General features: G+C 44.8%; 1 protein-coding gene across 2 annotated transcripts in view; it reads right to left on the minus strand.

The window, feature by feature from the left end:
* The window catches only part of ITGAM (integrin subunit alpha M), a 38,152-nt gene extending 22,222 nt beyond the window's left edge, over positions 1-15,930 (minus strand). Inside the window, exons 1-10 of one of the 2 annotated variants that reach the window (XM_070567935.1) lie at positions 15,786-15,930; positions 14,562-14,667; positions 12,194-12,297; positions 11,785-11,855; positions 11,513-11,630; positions 7,233-7,363; positions 6,649-6,794; positions 5,463-5,616; positions 4,311-4,461; positions 3,386-3,459 (exon numbers count right to left, since the gene is read on the minus strand). In XM_070567935.1, coding sequence (XP_070424036.1) covers positions 3,386-3,459; positions 4,311-4,461; positions 5,463-5,616; positions 6,649-6,794; positions 7,233-7,363; positions 11,513-11,630; positions 11,785-11,855; positions 12,194-12,297; positions 14,562-14,667; positions 15,786-15,813 — 1,083 coding nt within the window. In that variant the 5' untranslated portion in view covers positions 15,814-15,930. Of the gene's footprint in view, positions 1-3,385; positions 3,460-4,310; positions 4,462-5,462; positions 5,617-6,648; positions 6,795-7,232; positions 7,364-11,512; positions 11,631-11,784; positions 11,856-12,193; positions 12,298-14,561; positions 14,668-15,495; positions 15,744-15,785 lie in introns of those variants that run through there. The other variant, XM_070567934.1, reaches the window with a different exon arrangement.
* Between the last annotated feature and the right edge of the window lie 521 nt (positions 15,931-16,451).

The following is a 16,451-nucleotide window of genomic DNA, read 5'->3' on the forward strand; positions in this document are numbered from 1 at the left end:
CACTACTGAACAAGCAATGGATCATTGAAGAAATTAAAGAAGAAATCAAAAAATACCTGGAAACAAATGAAAATGATAGCATGCCATACCAACTCATATGGGATACAGCAAAAGCTGTATTAAGAGGAAAATTCATCGCAATACAGGCACATCTTAACAAACAAGAAAAATCCCAAATAAGCAATCTTAAACTACACCTAACTGAACTAGAGAAAAAAGAACAAATAAAGCCCAAAGTCAGCAGAAGGAGAGAAATAATAAAAATCAGAGCAGAAATAAATACTATTGAAATGAAAAAGACAGTAGAAAGGATCAATGAAACAAAGAGCTGGTTTTTTGAGAAGATAAATAAAATTGACAAGCCCCTAGCCAGACTTACAAAGAAAAAAAGGGAGAAAGCTCAAATAAACAAAATCAGAAATGAAAAAGGAGAAATAACAACAGACTCTGCAGAAATACAACGGATTATAAGAGAATACTACGAAAAACTCTATGCCAACAGAATGGATAACCTAGAGGAAATGGATAAATTCTTGGACTCCTACAATCTCCCAAAGCTCACTCAAGAAGAGGCAGACAACTTGAACAGACCAATTACAAGGAAAGAGATTGAAACAGCAATCAAAAACATCCCAAAGAATAAAACCCCAGGACCAGATGGCTTTCCTGGGGAATTCTATCAAACTTTCAGAGAGGATTTAAGACCTATCCTTTTCAAGCTATTCCAAAAAATTAGGGAAGATGGAACACTTCCTAACACATTCTATGAGGCCAACATCACGCTGATACCAAAACCCGACAAGGACACCACAAAAAAGAGAACTACAGGCCAATATCACTGATGAACACAGATGCAAAAATTCTAAACAAAATTTTGGCAACCCGAATTCAGCAATTCATCAAAAGGATCATACATCATGATCAGGTGGGATTCATACCAGGGACACAGGGATGGTTCAACATCCGCAAATCAATCAACGTGATACACCACATCAACAAACTGAGGAATAAAAACCACATGATCATCTCAATAGATGCAGAGAAGGCATTTGACAAGATCCAACAGCCATTTATGATAAAAACTCTGAACAAAATGGGCATAGAAGGGAACTACCTCAACATGATAAAGGCCATATATGACAAACCCATAGCCAACATCATACTCAATGGGCAAAAACTGAAGGCCATCCCCCTGAAAACAGGAATGAGACAAGGATGCCCTCTATCACCACTCTTATTCAACATAGTACTGGAGGTCCTGGCCAGAGCAATCAGGCAAGAAAAAGGAATAAAAGGAATCCAAATAGGGAGGGAAGAAGTGAAACTCTCGCTGTTTGCAGACGACATGATCTTATATATAGAAAATCCCAAAGAATCCATTGGAAAACTCTTAGAAGTAATCAACAACTACAGCAAAGTTGCAGGGTACAAAATCAATTTGCATAAATCAGTAGCATTTCTATACTCCAATAATGAACTAACAGAAAAAGAACTCAAGAACACAATACCATTCACAATCGCAACAAAAAGAATAAAATACCTTGGGGTAAATTTAACTAAGGAAGTGAAGGACCTATATAATGAAAATTACAAGGCCTTTCTGAGAGAATTGGATGACAACATAAGGAGATGGAAAGACATTCCATGTACATGGATTGGAAGAATAAACATAGTTAAAATGTCCGTTCTACCTAAAGCAATCTACAGATTCAACGCCATCCCAATCAGAAGCCCAATGACATTCTTTACAGAATTAGAACAAAGAATCCTAAAATTCATATGGGGCAACAAAAGACCCCGAATTGCTAAACCAATCCTGAGAAAAAAGAACAAAACGGGAGGCATCACAATCCCTGACTTCAAAACATACTACAAAGCTACAGTAATCAAAACAGCGTGGTACTGGTACAAAAACAGGTGCACAGATCAATGGAACAGAATTGAAAGCCCAGAAATAAAACCACACATCTATGGACAGCTTATCTTCGACAAAGGAGCTGAGGGCATACAATGGAGAAAAGAAAGTCTTTTCAACAAATGGTGCTGGGAAAACTGGAAAGCCGCATGTAAAAGAATGAAAATTGACCATTCGTTTTCACCATTCACCAAAATAAACTCAAAATGGATCACAGACCTGAAGGTGAGACCTGAAACCATAAGGCTTCTAGAAGAAAACGTAGGCAGTACACTCTTTGACATCAGTATTAAAAGGATATTTTCAGACACCATGCCTTCTCAGAGAAGGGAAACAATAGAAAGAATAAACAAATGGGACTTCATCAGACTAAAGAGCTTCTTCAAGGCAAATGAAAACAGGATTGAAACAAAAAAACAACCCACTAAACTGGGAAAAAATATTTGCAAGTCATATATCTGACAAAGGCTTAATATCCATAATATATAAAGAACTCTCACAACTCAACAACAAAAAATCAAACAACCCAATCAAAAAAATGGGCTGGAGACATGAACAGACATTTCTCCAAAGAAGATATACGGATGGCCAATAGGCACATGAAAAGATGCTCATCATCGCTGATCATCAGGGAAATGCAAATCAAAACTACACTAAGATACCACCTTACACCCATTAGAATGACAAAAATATCTAAAACTAATAGTAACAAATGTTGGAGAGGTTGTGGAGAAAAAGGAACCCTCATACACTGCTGGTGGGAATGCAAACTGGTGCAGCCACTATGGAAAACAGTATGGAGATTCCTCAAAAAATTAAAAATAGAACTACCATATGATCCAGCCATTCCACTACTGGGTATTTATCCAAAGAGCCTGAAGTCAGCAATCCCAAAAGTCCTATGTACCCCAATGTTCATTGCAGCATTATTTACAATAGCCAAGACATGGAAGCAACCTAAGTGCCCATCAACAGACGAATGTATAAAGAAGATGTGGTACATATATACAATGGAATACTACTCAGCTGCAAAACAGAACAAAATCATTCCATTTGCAATAACATGGATGGACCTTGAGGGAATTATGTTAAGTGAAATAAGCCAGCTACAGAAGGATAATCTGTGTATGACTCCACTCATATGAGGAATTTAAAAATGTGGACTAAGCACAATTTAGTGGATACCAGGGGAAAGGTGGGGTGGGGGGTGGGCACAAAGGATGAAGTGGTGCACCTACAACACGAATGACAAACATTAATGCACAACTGAAATCACACAAGATTGTAACCTATCATTAACTCAATTAAAAAAAAAAGAAAGAAAGAAAGAAAGAACAGGATTGACAAGGAAAGGAGAAGGGACCACTGCTATACCACAACAAGTGCCTATCACAAAGAGCCCCCAAACCCTTGTGCCTCTTCTCCCCGTTCTTCTCGCCCCCTCCTCCGATTTAACGAAGGAGCACTTACAGAGGTGACAGCAGCACTGAAGCCTTCCTGAGACATCTCGTGCTCAAAGGAGCTGGTACTTCCTGTTTGAGTACCTGTGAGGAGGAGAACTTTCTACATTAAAGAAAGCAGAACAGCCTAGAATGGGCTGGAAACACAAATGCTATGGTGGCCAGACAAAAAGAGTTTCAGATGGGAGCTATGTTGAACTAGAAATCATATGCCCCTTTTAAAGCCACTTTTTGCCAAGTGGGAATGTGGTCCTCAAGATGTCTAATCTTCCAGCTTTTCAAAAGAAGCCATAAATTCAGATTGTAAATGAACTTTCCCTCAATTTTTAAATTCTTTTCTTCAGCAAACACTCATTGACACCCTCTCTGCACCAGGCACTATTCTAAGCACTTGGGAGACAGCAGTGAACCAGGCAAATGTTGACTACACAGCCAAATTTTTGAAAAAATACTGTGTGGGATTTGGCTCCCTTACCCTCCAATTTTTCAGCCTATAGCCAAGACTTGCAAAATTAGAGATAAACGTCTAGATCCTCCAGTCTCAAAGGAATTGACCAAAAAAAAAAAAAAAAAGATTTTTAGGGGCCTCTGCTTTGGCAGCCCAGGGTTTCACTGATTTGGATCCTGGGGGCAGACGTGGCACCGCTCATCAGGCCATGCTGAGGTGGCATGCCACATGCCACAACCAGAAGGACCCACAACTAAAAATACACAACTATGTACTGGGGGGATTTGGGGAGAAAAAGCAGAAAAAAAAAAACCAGAATTGACCAAGTGAGGCCAGAGCAGCCCGAAATTGGAGGAAGTGGAGAGAGAGTTGATACTGAGGGTGAGAATACCAAGGGTTAGGAGCTTCTAGTTTCTAGAGGGGAATAATGTTTTGGGGTGATGGGCCGTCTCTGGAGCTGCTCCAGGAACACAGAACCCTGGCTCACCCTCGATCGCAAAGATCTTTTCCTGAAGCTGATTCTGAATGGTCTTCAGAGCTTCAAAGTTATTCACCCGGAACACATGGTCACGAGCCGGCTTGGATGCAATGGTGTTAAGCTCTTCACGAGATTTCTCAATGCTGAAGGCAATGCCCACCTGTTACCAAGGAGCAGAGGCTGAATCGGACGCTGTCTAGAGGCAGCCGTCTCATCCAGCAAAGAAAATTCTTCAGGAAAGGCATCTGAAACAGCGTTTGTCAAATGAGGGAATGCACCAGAAGGCCCCTAGGGCAGGGCTGCCAACTACAGTAGAGCAGGCTGCACACTGCACAAGGCATTCTGTCAAGGCAGCAACTGGTCCATTTGCTGTGCCTTGCCTCCTGGTGTGGAGCTGGCCTCTCCCAGAGAAAGGAGGCTTTTTCTTTATATGAAAGTGTTCCCTACTTGCCAAGCCATGGACCTATTCTGTGTCACACAAGGTACTATGGTAGTTCGATTACACTGATGATCTCAACCCTTTATCCCTTCCTATATCCAAGCCCTCTTCCCAAAACTTTGCTGTAACCTCCTACTCCTGGCAGAGTAATCTGCCCCACTCATTGTCTTTGGGCTCAGCCCTGTGTCTTGCTTTAGCCCATGGATGTTATCAAATGTGATGCTAACAGAGGCTTGAAAAAGTGCTTGCAACATTCCCCTTGCTCTTTTATTCCTCTGCCTTCACCAAGAGGACATGCCCAGGCTAGCCCACTGGAGGATGAGACACAGGGAGCAAAAGAGCCAAGTTACCCCAGCTGTTCCAGCCATTCCAGTCCAACAGACAGACGTAGCTGGCAACCCTCAGAAGTGGAGAGAGCTCAGTGAGGAGCAGCAGAGCTGCCAACCAACCTGAAGCTGATTACAGATGCACGAGTGAGCCCAGCTGAGACCACAGATTTGCCCAGCTGACCAACAGACTCACTTATTGTTTTAAACCACTGAATTTGGGGATAGTGTGTTACACAGCATTACTGTGACATTAGTTAACCGATACAGGCACATATGGGCTAGCAGTGACCCTTGCCTTACTTTGATTTTACTGATGTTTGCAAATTGAAGGGAGGGTGTGTCCAATCAGAAATCCTCCACAGAAGCAGCAGGCCGAAGAGCCAAATTTCCTACCCCAATGACATAGCGAATGATTCCTTCTTGGTCTGCCTCAGGGATGACATCCTCGTATTCCAAGCGATCACCAAACTTTTCTCCATCTGTGATGACAACTAGGATCTTAAGAGCATTCTTCCGGGCTCCATTCCTGCTGTGAAACAGTTCCCTTCTGTCCAGGGAAGAGGAAGGACAAAGTCAAATGCAAGCAGACAAAGATACTCTTAGTGCCAGGGAGGGAATGTCATCAGTCCCAGACACAGATGCAGCTGGGCTCTGTCTAGGAGGGGCTTGGGCTCCCCTGGGAAGAACACCGACATGTGGCTGGCCCAAGACCTGGAAAGGCGGCAGGAGAGGGAGGGAAAGGAAGCCTTCACTGCCTTTACATGTTTCTTCATAGGTTGATTTGTTTTTTAACTGAGTATTACCCCTTTAAAATTAAAAAAGATTTTTTAAAATAAGCTAAGGGGGCCAGCCCAATTACATAGTGGTTAAGTTCACATGCTCTGCTTCAGTGGAGTGCAGCGTTCGCTGGTTCAGATCCTGGGCGTGGACCTACACACTGCTCATCAAGCCATGCTGTGGAGACATCCCACATAGAAGAACTAGAAGGACCTACAGCTAGGATATACAATATGTACCTGGGCTTTGGGGAGAAAAAAAAAGAGGAAGATTGGCAACAGATGTTAACTCAGGGCCAATCTTCCTCAGGAAAAATTAATAATAATAAACAAGTAAGTTTAATTGGGCCCTCATCAAACCCCTCCTGGAACATTGCAACTGCTCTCCAGTTCATCTTTCTGTACTTTTGTCCCAACCCCCACCCTCACCTCTTACACACATACACCGGGTGCAGAGTGAACTTTCCAAAACAAGATGTGGTAACGTCTCCCCACTGTTTAAAACCTTCAGTGGATCCCCACTGGCTTTTCAGCTGCCTTTAGTGACCTGGCCTCAACTGATCTTTCTAGCCTCCCTCCAGCCTTCTCCTCTCCTCCCCTGTTTATTCCCATCTTTACTCACAACTTGCCTTTTCATGAATATACTATGCACAGTCCCTCCTCCACACCTTTACTTATGCTATTCCCCTCCACGGGAAATATCTTTTACCCCATCCCTGTCTAAACAACTCCTTTCACCCTTTAAAGCCCAGCTAGAAATGTCACCTCCTCCTTCCATCCTAAGCAAAAAGGCAAGAGCTTACACTACTTTGCGGATTCCGGTGGCAGTGTGTGTCCTCCCACCCAGCTGATTTATTGGTCTCACCAGCGATCCTGGGTTAGGGTTGTTAGCGAATTCTTTGAAGGTGAAATGAGTCTGGAAGGTGTCGGAGTACTGCATCAAAGAGAACTGGACAGAGGCACTTGGCGTTACACTGGGGAAGGTGCCTCTCTTCCCACTCCACCATCTCCCAGCAAGCCCTACATAAAACTTGAAGCACTCCAGTCTCCAAATTCTGCACTGCCCCCAACCCTTCTGCCTCGCCAGAACAGAGATCTGCTATCAGCTCCCACTTCTCAGTACTAGAACTCAGCCAGAGAAGACAGGTGAGTTTCATCTCCCAGGCCAACCCCTATCACCTAGTCAGAGCTGCCTGTTCACAGAGGGTTGGAAGAATGCTGACACTGCACCCAGACAGGGCAGGAAAGAGAATCAGGAAAGAAAGCCAAGATGGATTGGTAATTTGGCAATGTCTGCGGTTGAAGTAGGAGGGGAAAGTGGCAGCAGGGTTGCAGTATACTTGCCAGCCTTATGTGGGCTATTCCCTAACCACCCACTGGCCCTCACCAAGGTTTTAGACTTTTTGAATTGATTCATCACAATTGTGACAAACTCCTTCATCTTCTGAAAGTCATTCTCGTAGATGCTACCAGAGCCATCAATCAAGAAGGCGATGTCACTCTCCTGCTGAGGGCACTCTGGGGAAAAAGAAAAAGAGCATGAATTGATTAAGAACTAAAGACTCAGGGTTTATTTTTTGCATGTCAGCTCTCTGCTAAGCAATGAGAATAAAAGGTAAACAAGATTCAACTCTAAATAAAAACATGAACAAAGTGGTATGGGAAAAATTGGTTAATTCTGCCCAAAGGAGTCAGGGAAAGTGGTGATATCAAACCTGGTTCATGAAGAATGGGAAATAATTTTCCAGAAATGCAAAGGGAGAAAAAAAATTCAGAAAAAAAAGGAAGAGCACATGTCAAGGTATGCTGGATGTCCTCCTCCCTTTTGCCCAGGCTCCAGATCCGCTTTCTACCCTCCTGCACTCTGCTTTGTGACCTGGGAAGTCAGCCCACATAGACCACATCAACAAGGATCTGGCTTCTACTTGGATTTGCTCAGTTAAGATCCTTAACAGGAGACTGGAAGGGAGGAAGAGAGGTCCAAGTGTTCTCCCCCCAGCTCCCTCCCTGCAAGGTTGATTTGGGCCAGCTGTGTCCCTCAACAGAAGATCACTTCTCCTTTCAAGGAGGCCCACTTCACATGAGGCTCTCTCCTGGATTCTGGTGACTTCTCCCTCTCCTCGCCCCATCAGCCTAGAGGTGGTAACAGCTCTGCTGCTGCTCGCCATGGGTTCCTGGACCATCCCTCGTGGTTCTCTTAGACCCCACCACACCTTTATAATTAGTCCCTTTGTAAAAAGCCCTCCTCAAATTATTATCCTAACAGGGATGTGCTGTCTGTTCCAGTTGAGACTCTGACTAATACAAAGGGGAGGGGCCCAAAAGGATTCTGGCAGAATCAAGGAATGGAAATGGCACTACTAGGGTAAATCTATGAAAAGGGGATGGAGATGAGGCTATGACATTAAGCAGCAAACAGTTGGGAAAGGCCTCTCCAAAAGGAAGTTTGACTTAGGCAGTGGAGAGCCACTGAAGGTTCTCAGAAGGAAGTGAGATGATCTGTTTTGTATTTTAGAAATATTCCCATAGAAGTGAAGAGTTTCAAGCAGCTCTATTCATGATTGTCAAACACTGGAATGAACCCAAACATCCTTCAATGAGTGAATGCATGAATTGGCCAATGGGATGTAGTAAATCCATGCCGTGGAATACTACTCAGCAATGAAAAAGAAAAGAATGACCGATACACACAGCAACATGAGTGAATCACAAATGCATTACACTAGTGAAAGAAGCCAATCTGAAAAGGTGACAATGCCATTGATGTAGCATTCTTGAAAAGACAAATATAGGCTTTTATATACAACTATACATTGTATATAGTGATGGAGAACAAATCAGTGGGTGCCAGGGGGAGGGGGAAGGGGGAGGAGGCAACTAACTATAAAGGGATAGCATGAAAGATATTTTAGGAGGGTAATCGAACTCTTCTGTATCCTGTTCATGTTGTTCTTGAAACAAATCTATACATATCTTAAAATTAATAGAACTGTGCACTAAAAGAAAAGGTCAAATTTACTGTATGATCACTGAAAAAATAAAATAAAATTACCCAAAAATATTATTAGTTTTTAAAAAAAAAAAAAACATAAGCAGATTCTAACACTTACAGGGAAAATATACAAAGAAGATTAGCCAGAAAAATTCTTGAAAATCTGAAATATATGTTAAGTGAGAAGAATCAAATGTGTATAGCATGCTACCATTTGTGGCACAAAGTGAAGAATATAGATATATATATAGATATATATATATATATATATATATATATATATGTTTGTAATACATGGAGTTGTTTCCAGAAGAAGACAAAAGAAACCAGTAACAGTGGCTGCCTTCCAGGAAGGAAACAGGAGGCTGGGGGACCCAAAAGGGAGAAATTCTTACAGTGCCTTTTGAATTTTGAACCAAGTGTATGTTTTATCTATTTTGAAAGAAATGAAAATGTGTTTAAAAGAAGAATCTTGAAGTCCTGAGAGTGAGGATTAAAGAGAAATGTGGGGGTGGGAGCTGAAGCACAGAATTGGATGTGATCAGGAAGGAAGAACGGGTACCAGCCAGACGGCATGGTGGTTAAGTTCATGCAGTCTGCTTTGGCGGCCCAGGGTTTGTAGGTTCGGATCCCGGGCGCAGACCTACTTACCCCTCATCAAGTCACGCTGTGTTGGTGTCCCACATACAAAATAGAGGAAGATTGGCACAGACATTAGCTCAGGGACAAGCTTCCTCAAGCAAAAAGAGGAAGATTGGCAACAGATGTTAGCTCAGGGCCAATCTTCCTCGCCAAAAAGACAAAAACAAAAACAAAAAAGGAAGGAAGAATACATGGGCAAGAATAGAAGCTGTAACCATGTGCCCCTAGGTGGACAGAGAAGGCAGAGGAAGATGCCTGGGGGATGAAGCTTAGCAGAGGCCCTCTGCAGGGGTAGAAGCAAGGGGAAAGGAAGGGGAGGAGAGGGGAGGCGAAAGGAAGAGGAGGGGAAGAGAAGGGAAGGGAAAGAAGGGGGAGGAGGACAAGGGGGGAAGGGCAGCATGAGCACGTTTACATTCAAAGGATGGGGAGAAATTTAAGCTCCTGGAGAGAATGAGTGATTGAAGATGTGGGCCCAAGAGTTGGTGATGTGAGAGCCTCAAAAACCCAAATGGAAGAATTACTCAGGGAAAGGTGAGGAAATGCGTCTTCCTCGAAAACCCGTGAGACACTGCCAAGGGTGGTGCCATCGTGGAAATACAGACAAGAAGAAGGGGAAAGCGTAGGGAGTTCATGCCTGGAAGCTTGGTTTTCTCTGTGAAGAAAGAGGGAAGGTTATCTGTTAAGAGTAAAGTACAAAGGAGCAGAGATTGAAGAAAAAATAAACTATAAAAGGAAGACAGGTCTGCCCTTGGTTCCAGAGCCAGCTTGGAGACAAGGAAAGATGCCAAGCAGCTGAAGAAATCAGTGGCAGAAAGCAGCTTGCAAAATGATTCATTCACTCACTCACTCTCCTTCAATTAACACATGTTTGGGGAACGGGTGTGGTAGGCAGCCACCAAGATTTTCACCTCTGGTAATAACACCCTTGCATAGTCCTCTCCTCTTGAGTGTGAGCTAGACTTTGACTCAGTTCAAAGGAATATAATATGGCAGAAGTAATGAACTGTTACTTCTTAGATTAGATTATGAAAAGCCTGTGACTTCTGTCTCAGGTGCATACTCTCTCTCACTCTCTCATTTTTTGTCACTCACTCAGAGGGAAGCCAGCTATCGTGTTTCAGCTGCTCTGTGGGGAGGCCCACGTGTCAAGCAATTGAGGGAAGCCTCCAGCCAACAGCCAGTGAGGACTGAGGCCCTCGGTCCGAGGACCTTGGAAGTGAGCTTGGAAGTGCATCTCCCCCCAGTCCAGCCTTCAGATGAGAACACAGCTCCAGTTTGACAACTTAACTACAATTTCATGAAAGACCCTGAGGCAGAGGCACCCAGCTAAGCCATGCCCAGATTCCTGATTCACAGAAACTGTAAGATAATTAATGCTTGTAGTTTTAAGCTACTAAGTTCAAGGGTAATTTGTCAATACACACAAGGTCACAGAGCAGTGAGCAAGCTAGACAATATCCCTGCTATCATGGAGACTACATTCCAGAAGCAAGGACAGACAAGGGCCACTCAGGGAAGGTCTCTTTGAAGGGGTGACATTTTGAGCTGAGATGACAATGATGAGTTGTCAACTGAGATCTGGGGGAAGAGCATGCCAGGCTAAAGGAATAGTAAGTGCAAAGGCCCTGAGGCAAAGACAGCTTGCAGTGGTTCTTGGAGAAAAAAGGGAGACAGAGTGTCTGGGGCATGGTGACTGAGGTAGACGGATGGGTAAGAAGTTGGAAAGGTGGACAGTGGCCACACCATCTAGAGCCTCGAAGGCTATGGTCGGGAAACTCAGGTACTTACTCTGAGAACAATGATTGAGACATCATCTCACAAAGATGAGTAGCTGTATCAGGACTTTTCTTAAAGTGCAAAACCCTAGCACCTCTCTCCTCCAGCCTCTCTCTGTATTGGAACCCAGTTCCCTCGCCCGTCTGCACCTAGACCTCTAAGTCACCCCCCAGACCGTGAGCAGTCCCCAGCCCAGACCTGCTCCCACCCTCCAGTCTCGTGCAGCCCATCTATACTCTCTGCCAAAGAAGACCTACCTCTGAGGGCTTCTGGGAACCTCTGGGGCTGCTGCCGTAAGTTGGATCCAAACAGGAAGCAGAAGCCGTTCACATAGATGTGCTCTTTGCAGATTTGGTGCACGGTGGGGCCGCAGGCCTGGAGGGCAGGATGCGGGTAGGAGGGCCTGTCCTGGCTTCCTGTCCTTTTACCTCGGCATCTCCACCCTCCACAAGACCCCAGGAACGGCAGCCTTGGATCCCCAACTCCTTCCCTCAGGACTCCTTCCCTCCCGAGACCCAGGGCAACTCACCAGCAGCCGAAAAGGGTTGGTGGCGAACGCCAAAGACAGACCCAAGGACATGTTCACAGACTCCAGGGGGACTGAGAGGACAGACATATACATGATCACACTCAGGGGACGAAAGGGGCCATGTAAGAGCTGGACAGAGGACACACGGGAGACGTGGGACCTGGGAGACAAGGAGATCTGACAGGTCATGGGGGCACCTAGGTCGTGGGAAAGGAACACGGGGAGGTGGTGCCTGAGGGTGTCTGAGGTCAAGTCTGCACACAGCACACAGGCTAGGGAGCTGGTCCCCTGCGCCCCCCACCACAGACCCCTTGGACAGACACCCAGAACAGAGGAAATGCCTGTGGAGTCCAGATCTACCCACTGGTGGAAACCAAGCCCTGGGTCCCAGGGAGGGGCAGTGACTCACCCTGCATGGGGATGGGCTCACATGAGGCTGTGCTGTAGTCACACTGGTAGAGGCTGCCTGTTTGGTTGGCAGCCTTTATCTCCTGGGGGGCTCCAACCACCACCCTGGGGGGGAGAGGTGGGAAGAGATCACCACTGGGACAGGAGAAAACTCTAACATGTCAGGAGAGAAGGAGACCATGGAAGTTCTGCCACCCAGAGAAAAGTGAGCGAGCCAACTCTCATGGATTCCCAAATTCCCAGAAATAGGAAGAAGACTCAACAAAGAAAAAAATGGGAAAATTTTAAATCTTGGAGTGGGAAGAGGCTCTCTAAGAATGACACAAAACCCAGAGGTCATTAAAAAGTGAATAAATTTAACCACACAATCATTTTAATTCTTTTTTTTTTTTCGGTGAGGAAGATTGGCCCTGAGCTAACATCTGTTGCCAATCTTCCTCTTTTTTTTCTCCCCAAAGCCCCAGTACATAGTTGTATATTCTAGTTGTAGGTCCATCTAGTTCTTCTATGTGGGACGCCACCTCAGCATGGCTTGATGAGCAATACCAGGTCTGCACCCAGGATCCAAACTGGTGAACCTTGCGCCACTGAAGTGGAGTGCACGAACTCAACCACTACACCACCCCGCCAGCCCTGACACAGTCATTTTAAATAAATTTCTGGATATGATAAACTATCATAAGCAGAGTCAGAAGACAAATTGTCAACTTCAGGGAGAGAGATGAGCACCTTGTCCCATAGCCCCTTTCCTTCACCTGGTCAGAGCTCCTACAAACCAATAAGAAAAACAAAACAATAACCCAATAGAAAAACAGACAACAAATTTTTTAAAAAGTCTTCACAGAGAAGGAAATACATCTCTCTCTTTTTTTTTCTTTTCTTTTTTTTTTTTTTTTTTTTTTTTTTTGGTGAGGAAGTTTGGCCCTGAGCTAACTTCTGTGCCAATCTTCCTCTATTTTGCACGTGGGACGCTGCCACAGCATGGCTTGATGAGTGGTGTGTAGGTCTGTGCCTGGGATCCGGGATCCGAACCTGTGAACCCTGGGCCACCAAAGCAGAGTGCACAAACTTAACCACTATGCCACTGGCCTAGACCCCATCTCTCTTTTTTTTTTAAAGATTGACACCTGAGCTAACAGCTGTTGCCAATCTGCTTTTTTTATTTTTCTTCTCCCCAGAGGCCCCAGTACACAGTTGTATATTCTAGTTGTGAGTGCCTCTGGTTGTGCTAAGTGGGACGCCGCCTCAGCATGGCCTGATGAGCGGTGCCATGTCTGCGCCCACGATCCGAACTAGCGAAACCCTGGGCCACCGAAGCAGAGCGCGTGAACTTAACCAGTCGGCCACGGGCCATTCCCCCATCTCTCACTTTTAAAAAGTACAATTTAAAACTAAATTGAGATAGCATTTCTCACCTATTCAATTTGCAAAGATCAGTAAGTTTGATAACACATTGGGTTGGCAAATGGGTGGGGAAATAAGTGCGTCCATAAATTTCTGGTGTGAGTATAAATTCTTACGACTTCTATAGAGTGTAATCTGGAAAACTCTATTAAAATTACATATGCATTTCTACCCTTTGATCCAGCAGTCCTAGTTCTAGGCATTTACTTCCAAATGTCCTTGCACATATGCAAAATGACAGCATTGTTTGTTTAGCAAAAGCTTGGAAACAATCTAATGTCCATCAAGAAGAGATTTAAATGTAATATAAATGTAAATTATAATACCTCCAAATAATAGAATATGATGCAAGCATGAAAAAGAATAAGTTCTTTATGCACTTATCTGGTAAAACCACCAAGCTCTATTAAGAAAAAAAAATGCAAAGGACAGTATAGAGCAGAGGCCAGGAAACATTTTCTGGAAAGGTAGTATTATTTCCATAAATATTACTCCTGTAAAGTCTTTGCGGGCTGTATCGTCTCTGTGGCAGCCTCTTGATTCTGCCATTTTGGCTCCAAAACTGCCATAAACGGTAAACGATGAACGACGAGTTGGGCGGCAGGGCTGGGAGGGGGTCAATAAAATGTACTGCAAAAATAGGCAGCGGGCCGTTGCTGGAGTATAATGGGCGCTACAGATTGTGTGCGGGATGGCAGTCAGGGCACCGTGGAGAGAGATACAGCAGGGAATGTCTACCGGAAGAACACGCAAGAAACCAGCTCCTAGAGATCCTGCCGGCAGGGACCTCCGGGAGGGGTGGGGAGGAGATTGTTTACTGTCACCCTCTTTTGCATCTTTTGAATTTAGAACTCTGTAACTGTATTACCTATTCAAAAAATAAATCAAGAAAAAAACAAACCAAGGGAATTGCGATTTTTTTTCAGGCATATAAGTCTCAGAGGAGCTCCACCTGCAGCGCTTACCGCGATCCCTCGAGCTGGACCACGCTGTGGCCGAAGCCCCTTGCGTTCTCCTGGAAGATCATCGCGTTTTCGGTGTCCAGGTTGAACCCATGACATAAGGTCAAGGCTGAGGAAGAACAAGGGGGTGAGGGTGAGGCGGAGATAAGGAGGTGGTTAAGAAAGCAGCTTGCCCTCCCGCTCTGTGCACTTCCTGCCAGGATTCAGCCTGACCCAGAATGGAGATGTCCGTCCTCAGGTCCAGCTCTGATGGTCTGGGACAGAGGGCAGCACACTTTTTCTACACAGGGCCAGGTAGTAAATATTTTAGGCTTTGTGGGCCAAGAGGCAAATAGAGTATATTACGTGTAGGCACTTGTATAACAAGAGAGAAAAATGCATTTCCACAAATTTTTCATTAGGAAAATTCAAAATATAATAATCGAGTATAATTTTTTTGCAATACAGATTTACTGAGACAAATGGAATTCTTTGAAGGAGATAACATTTCTCATCATTGAGATTCAAAGTTAGTGTCCCTATCAGGAATCAGTTATCAAGTTTCCCCTGCGACCCATGGCTCACATAGGCCAAACAGATGGTGGAATCCTTGCCTTTGGCCCAAGGCCAGTCTGCTGACCCCTGGACTAAGGACCACCATCGTGGGGTGCATTCAGCCCTCTCTGAGCTCCACCCTGTGTTCTTACCCTGCTGATTTGTCCAAAGATCAAGTTCTTAAAGACTCTGAGTTAGGCAATTTCCTTGCTATGCAACTCTCAAGCATTTCTTTCCCTTCTTTGACTCATTCTCCACAAAACACAGGTATAAAACGAAACAAACTCAATTATTTTGATCAGTCAGTCATTCAACAAACATTTACACCTGGGTCCTTGAAAATAGAACTGGAGGCAAAGTGGAGGCGGTAAAGAAGAAACGCTCTGAGAAGAGAATCCAATACCTGCTGTGCACCCTTGGCCATGGCATTTCATCTCTCTGGGCCTCAGTTTCCTCATCTGTGAAGCGAAGGGGGCAGCCAAACCCCCTTGAATAGTTTATGAATCTAATCATTCGTCCAAGCTCCTCTGGTCATCCCATGTTGGTTTGGCTCTACTCTGCTTCCTCTTAAATCTCTTCTCCTTTCCCAAGCCCCAGCCTAACTCCTAGATAGTCTGTGCCCCTTCTCTCCCATCACAGACTCACAGGTTTCCCTCCTCCTCACCCTGAGGGCCCCCCAGACCCCTGGCGCACCTGTTAACAGAAGGACTCTGTGAGTCATGGCTGGAGGGAGCTGAAACTGTGGGGCTGCACACACTGCTGAGCAACTTCAAGGAAGCCACCAAAGCCAGAAGGGTCAGAAAAAGAGAAGTAGGAGGCAGAAGTCTGCAAGTGACTCAGAGGAAGAGGGTGGGGGCACCGTGAACACACAGACCTGCTTGACCTTCCGCTGGGGGCTGCACACACTTGCGCTCCCTCCCTGTCCAGTTTCCTGCCCAAACCATCAAGGTCACTATCCCAAAGGTGTGTTTGTTTGCCCACCTGCTGCTAGGGTCGGCCAAAGCGCCATCAAAAGCAAGCTGAATAGACCTAGGGCCTGCCCTCTGGAACGTGTGTTCTAAACATCAATACAGACCAAGCAAGCGTGGGTGGTCACACCCTGTGTCTCCCTGAAAGCATACTGTACGAAATGTCCTTCCCTCCTGCCCAAGGAGACAGGAGCACCCTTCAGCCAGAGAGCTGTCCTCCTGCAGAGCAGTTAACAAGGACAACTCAGGTACGGGGAAACCCGGTGCTTTTCAAACATTATTTTGCTTTTTTTAAAAAAAAACCCTCAAACTCTTTGTCCAGGAATTTTCACTTCCAAGAATTTATCCTACGTAATAGCTGAGTACAGTCAAAGCCAGATGCACAAGCATG

Source organism: Equus przewalskii, chromosome 12 (assembly GCF_037783145.1).
Source record: "Equus przewalskii isolate Varuska chromosome 12, EquPr2, whole genome shotgun sequence".
Classification (NCBI taxonomy): domain Eukaryota; kingdom Metazoa; phylum Chordata; class Mammalia; order Perissodactyla; family Equidae; genus Equus; species Equus przewalskii.